This window comes from Desmodus rotundus, chromosome 9, assembly GCF_022682495.2.
Source record: "Desmodus rotundus isolate HL8 chromosome 9, HLdesRot8A.1, whole genome shotgun sequence".
In the NCBI taxonomy this organism is placed as follows: domain Eukaryota; kingdom Metazoa; phylum Chordata; class Mammalia; order Chiroptera; family Phyllostomidae; genus Desmodus; species Desmodus rotundus.
Genome location: NC_071395.1, coordinates 43,532,435 through 43,538,434, shown reverse-complemented (window position 1 = coordinate 43,538,434; position 6,000 = coordinate 43,532,435). Strand labels below are relative to the sequence as shown.

At 38.4% G+C, this 6,000-nt stretch overlaps 1 protein-coding gene across 1 annotated transcript in view; it reads right to left on the bottom strand.

Annotated features, from left to right (window-relative positions):
- Positions 1-844: 844 nt before the first annotated feature.
- Positions 845-6,000, bottom strand: part of LOC112301370 (zinc finger protein 564-like) — a 29,711-nt gene continuing 24,555 nt past the window's right edge. Inside the window, exons 3-5 of the mRNA XM_071219265.1 lie at positions 2,992-3,118; positions 2,726-2,786; positions 845-2,355 (exon numbers count right to left, since the gene is read on the bottom strand). Coding sequence (XP_071075366.1) covers positions 1,635-2,355; positions 2,726-2,786; positions 2,992-3,118 — 909 coding nt within the window. The 3' untranslated portion in view covers positions 845-1,634. The remainder of the gene's footprint in view (positions 2,356-2,725; positions 2,787-2,991; positions 3,119-6,000) is intronic.

Below are 6,000 nucleotides of genomic sequence, written 5' to 3'. Positions count from 1 at the left end.
CACGTGGCTGAAAATGTACTGAGGGATTTCAGGCAGCTACAAGTGACTGTAAACACCCACAGCCTCCCGACGGGAGGGAGGTGCTGACTCTCACATGGAAGCGCCGGGTCAAGGCAGTCGCCGCACACGCAGCAGAGAAACTCTGTCCCGAGTTGCTTTCCGATGGCACCATTGCAGACGTCACGGGCCACCAGGAAAACACACTCACTAGCACGGTTGACAGCATAAGGTGTTTCCTATACAAATCTATGCTGATATAACCCAGAGAAGAAGAAAATCGAAGAATATCCCAAGCATAAAAGTCGAGTCAGTTTCCTGGTGGACACAAGGGGGCTTGCAGAAAAATCCAAACTCTGATGGATCTTTCATGTACATCTTGTGAAGATATCAGAGGTAACCTACACCTCTAAGAAAATGAAAATCAAAGAGTTGAAAGCTAAGAAATCAGCTGGAAGATAGTGTCCTCAAAGCCCCCATGTACCTCTGTCTCCCCTCTGTATGGTGGTGGCTCCAATATTTGACTAATGTCTTCTTGGCTTCTGCCTTCCAAATCACATGCAAGTGAGGCTATTGGTGAATTTTAATATGGAACAACAGAGAAAATGAATCCTGGAAAACCTACTTTCTAACACTATCACAAGACGGAATATCCCCAACTTAGATATTTTGTCCTATCACAGGTCTCTCTTCTTAAATCAACAACTATTTACTGTATACCAGTCAAGAGAAAAAGCACAATTTTAAAATTAAAAATAACTCACATGAAACTTTATTCTTTCATAAACTTGACAAACGTAAAACTTACTTCAACTTTTTATTAGAATGAAAAAGGAGGCTTATACAGTAGGAAAGGAAAACTATATATAATGGACTTATTACATATTAAGTAATCACAGTTTACCCTTGAACAACAAAAGTTTGAATTGCACAGGCCCACTTATACTGGGATTAAAATATCTGTTAAAAACTGGGAATCTACCCATGCAGAGGACCAGCTTAAGTTGTACAATGATGCACTGGATAGTAAGAAAAGAAAGAAGATTGGTAAACATAATTTACAGTTTAAAAAAAATGTATTTTTTCCATTTCCATTCAGTCCCCTTATATCCACCCCCTACACATAATTTACAATTTTGTTATCAACTCTTTAATGTCAAATTTTTTCTACAAAATTATATATGAATTAATTTTCATCAAGCCTTAGTATATTATTTACATTTTTATATATTTTTTGTGTGTGGAAGTTCTACATGTAAGGATACAGGCCTAACTAAGCCTTTCCCACACTATTCACATTCAGAGGTTGGACCCAGAGAGTCCTCTCACACCTTCAAAGGAGAAATGGCTGAAGGCGCTCCCATGCGCCCCGTATCTGCATAGTTTTCTCAGGTGTGCGCTCTCATCTCATGACTTTGAAGGGTTTTGTTAAAAGCTTTTCCACACACCTAACATTCACACTTTTTTCCCCAGTTTAAGTTCTTTCATATCATTGTAAGGACCTCGGTTCTCCACAGGCTTTACCACATTTTTTTCATTCACAGCGTTTCTTTCCAGTGTGAAAATCTTTTATATCTGGGATACAAATTAAGGCAACTGAGTGCTTTTTCACATGCCTTACATTGAAAAGTTGTATGTCAAGTGTGTATTTTCATGTGTTTTTGCTGGGATTTTCGAGAAATGAAGGCTTTACCACAGTGTTTACATTCCAAGGGTTTCTCTCCAGTGTGAGTCCTTTCGTGTGTTTGTAAGGAACTGGAAGATATGAAGGCCTTTCCACACTCCTTACATTCATAGGGTTTCTCTTCAGTGTGATTTCTTTCATGTCTTTGAAAACTTTTATAACATCTGAAGGCTTTTCCACAGTGTTGACATTGGTAGGGCTTCTCTCCTCTGTGGGTTCTTTCACATACTTGCAATGAAGTTGAAGAACTAAAGGTTTTCGCACACACCTTACATCTGTAAGGAGAATCTGCAGTGTGTGTGATCACGTGTTTCTGAAGGGTTTTGAGCCAAATGAAGGTTTTCCCACATTCCTCACATTTATAGGGTTTCTCACCGTTGTGATTTTGTTCATGTTTTTCCAAACACTGAAGATAGCTGAAAGCTCTCCCACACATGTTACACTTATATGGCTTCTCTTCATATTTCTGATACTCAGAGGGCTTGTGTCCACGGTGACATCTGATGTCATTATGGGATGACTGATCCATGAAGACTTCCCCCCACACACAGTATTCCCAGGGTTTTACTCCAGGAACAGTTTTCTTCTTCACATTGAGATTTGGAATAAAGCTGACATTTTCTCCACATTGGCTAGTTTTTTCCCCTTTACAGAGTCTCTCTACCAGGTGACTTCTGTAAAAAACAAGAAGCAAGCACATTATTAATGAGCTATTTATTAGTGATTTTATATTTATTAGAATAATTGAACTACATTTTTTGTAGCAAAATTGTAGATATACTGCTTTATCAGTAGTGTTTGAAATAGATGACTTTACCTTGCAATTATCAAAACAGTGACACTCAGATAGGGTTTCTTAATGCTGTTTCCATGTGAACTAGTTTGCAAAAGTGAACATCTATGTCATAAATAAGAAAGTATTTGGTGAAAAGTTTTCAAGAAGTAATTAACATGAAGCAAGGGTTGTTTTGGTTGCTTCTTTTTAAAATTTTACAGCCAAACAGGTTTTTTATATGAGACCTTGTTTACCTTGGTGTGACTCACCTTTGTTTTATTCCCTGGTTTTTGTACTGGTCTTCCATAACAACATCTGTCCATTTTTTACCTAAAACACAGACCCAGAGAAATCATTCCAAAGTATTAGAAACTACAGAAGAATCATTAGCTTCTAGATCAATGATGAGCTGTGACCACGACCAGTTTATTCACCAGTGTCCTCCCTTCCCGGATCCCACATCTGAGAACAATGGTGAAGGGTGAGAAATATTTGTCCTCTAATTGAGGAAGTGAAGGTAACTTGTCATCCTTACTGACTGAGGCCAGGTGCCTGAAGGTTTCCTGCATCACATCTCTGTAGAGCTGCTTCTGTGCAGGATGCAGTAAGGCCCACTCCTCCAGACTGAAGCGCACGGCCACATCCTCAAAGGCCACCGAGTCCTGAAACATCCCAAATATGTGATTCGTGGGACTGACAGCACTGGACACCTAGGTCCCATTTATAGGAAGGCTACATAAGATTCTATCATCCCCAAACATTTATACTATGAATTAATCATCAAAAATTTATCAACACTTCATTCCTTCTATAATGAGCACCATCATTAACAAGTAAAAATTATTAACACATTTTTCTGTGATCACATCACACCATATTTTTCTCTATTGGCAAGGTTCAGAGCATGCTGGGAAATGACACAAATAATGCAAATAAAACAAATATTATTATTTTAAAACCATCAATTCCTTGTGAAAAAAATCCTTCATTTCTCTCAATCTATTTACAGTACCCCATAAACCTCATCTGCATGAGGTTTAAATAAATAAAATCATATGAAAACTGGAAGCTCTTTTTTCTGACCCCAATACTTGTTTATTGAGCTTTGATTTATTGCACTTGGCAGATACTGCATTTTCATCAGTATGGAGATAAGACCCTCCACCAATAATACATTACAATTCCCTGAAGGCTCAGATGATGGTGAGCATTTTTTAGCAATAAAATATTTTTAATTAAGGCATGTACACTGACATTATACACAAAAAGTACTGCACTCTTAACAGACTAAGGTATTATGTAAATAAAACTTCTTTATACACTGGGAAACAAAAAAAATTATACTATTCATTATCAACTCATGGACTTTATTGCAATGGTCTTTACTATCTCCAAGGTACACCTGTAATCTGAGGCAGCTGGCTGAATAAAAATATTCTTGTGAAGAAGCTCTGCTTTTATCTTTTTTTCTTTTTCTTAATTTTTATTGTTATTCAGTTACAGTCGTATGCCTTTTGTCCCCATCCCTCCACCCCACCCCACTCTGCTTTTATCTTGTGTAGTATTTATCACAGACTCAGTTCTTAGAATTTGGAGCTCAGATCTTAGGAAGAAGGGAGGACAAGTTAGACCACAAAATCCCTACACTCCTGTGCCTCCAGGCTGCTGCCAGCCCATTTCTGGCACACACAGACACACACACTAGACACTAATATGCCAGCGTGCTCTCTCTGGCACAACCATAATAGTCAATTTGGGGACCTGCTGACACTGAGGAACAGGTTCAAAGCTGCAGATTGCAAGGGAGTTCATTGACATCCACAACGGTGTAATGATGAATTTGCCCATGATTGTAAATTACATAAAGGTGTTTGCAGTACTTTCCTTCAAAAGAACATAAAGCCTCTATTCCCCAATTAGAAGGAAGCTTTTCCTCATCAGCCACTCTAGAGAATGCCCTCCCTTCTTCTTTCATTTCCAAACCCACTTCCCCAACCCCTGCCCATGCAGTAAAGGAACAAGATAGCTCAACCCAAGCATGGGACTCCCTCAGCTGATGACAGCACACACGGCCAACAGGGAACGAAAGGACTTATTACTTCCGCAGGTGAGTCTCTGGAGGGAGCAAGCCACGCGTCTTCAGCAGGCATGAAATAGCCTGAGAGAACAGCAGCAAAAAGAAAACTTCATGGACTTGTTTTTTGAGGATAGAAATGCACTAGGGCACAGGTGGTAAACACAAGGCCCATGGGCCCAATCTGACCCTCCACCCTGTTTTATCTGGCTGGTACCTTGTTTCTACCCGGCAACAGCACCAAGTTCTCACTTAACTGTTAAGCAGTAGTTACATTTATGCAGTCCTAAAATTACATTTGGCCCTTTGAAGGCAACCGAGAGGCTGATGTGGCCCCCAGTGAAAATGCGTTTGACACCCCCGCACTAGGCTGAGAATTCACACACAAGGGCGGGAGCTTGCATGGATTCAATCTCTTGTGACTACAAGAGGGGGCACTAAGGTTTTTGTATTGCCTTGTGCAGATGTGGGGCACAAGGGGAAGGAGGGGAGATGTGGTGGAAAAGAACAGAAAAAAATAAGTGAAGTAATCTTTCACTAAGATTTTAAAAAAATTATAATAGACAAAAAAGGGTCAAGTCAGAGAGTTCAAATAACACTAAATATGACAACCAAATATTTCAAATCAGGCAAAAGTCAAAGACAAAAAGAATATATTGAAAAAAGCCAAAGGGGAAAACACCTTAGTTACCATGAAACAAAAGAACTAAATCAAATTTCTTTTCTGAAACCATTCAAGCAAAAAGAAACTGAAGTAAAATTAAGTATTTTTTACACCACTGTTCTAGAATTTTGTGTCAAACAAAATTATCATTCAAAAATAAAGGAAAATAAAGTCTTTCAGCAACATTCAAAAATTGAGGTATTTGTCATGAGTTCACCTACTTTGAAAGAAATAATATTCATCAGAAAGAATGTAAATGATGATGTAGTAAATTAGAAAAAGAATAAATTAAGGTGTAATAAATATCTTTTGTTTCTTAGCATAATTAATATAACAGATGACAGTTTATTTAAAATAATAATAAAGAGGCCCATTCTCCAAGAAGGCATAGCAATCTTCACATGTATGTTCTTAACAACAGAGAAGCAAAATACATGGGCAAAACTGACAGAAGGCAAGCAGAAATGGATGAATCCACTACTATAGTTACAGACTTCAACAGTCCACATCATGAATAATAAATCCCAGCAGGCATAAAGCCGAGGACAGAGACAAACTCAATGATGCCACATCACAACTGAATTTAACTGTGATTTATAAAATACTTCATTCAACAAGAGCAGAACTCACATTTTTCTAAAGTTCACATGGAACATACCAGGACAGATCCTGGGACCTAAAACACACTTTAACAAATCTGAAAGAACAGAAGTTGTACACAATATGCCCTTACACCAAAGGCATTAATCTAGAAATCAGTAGCAGGGTGATAGTCGGAAAACCTCCAAATATGTGAACATTCAATG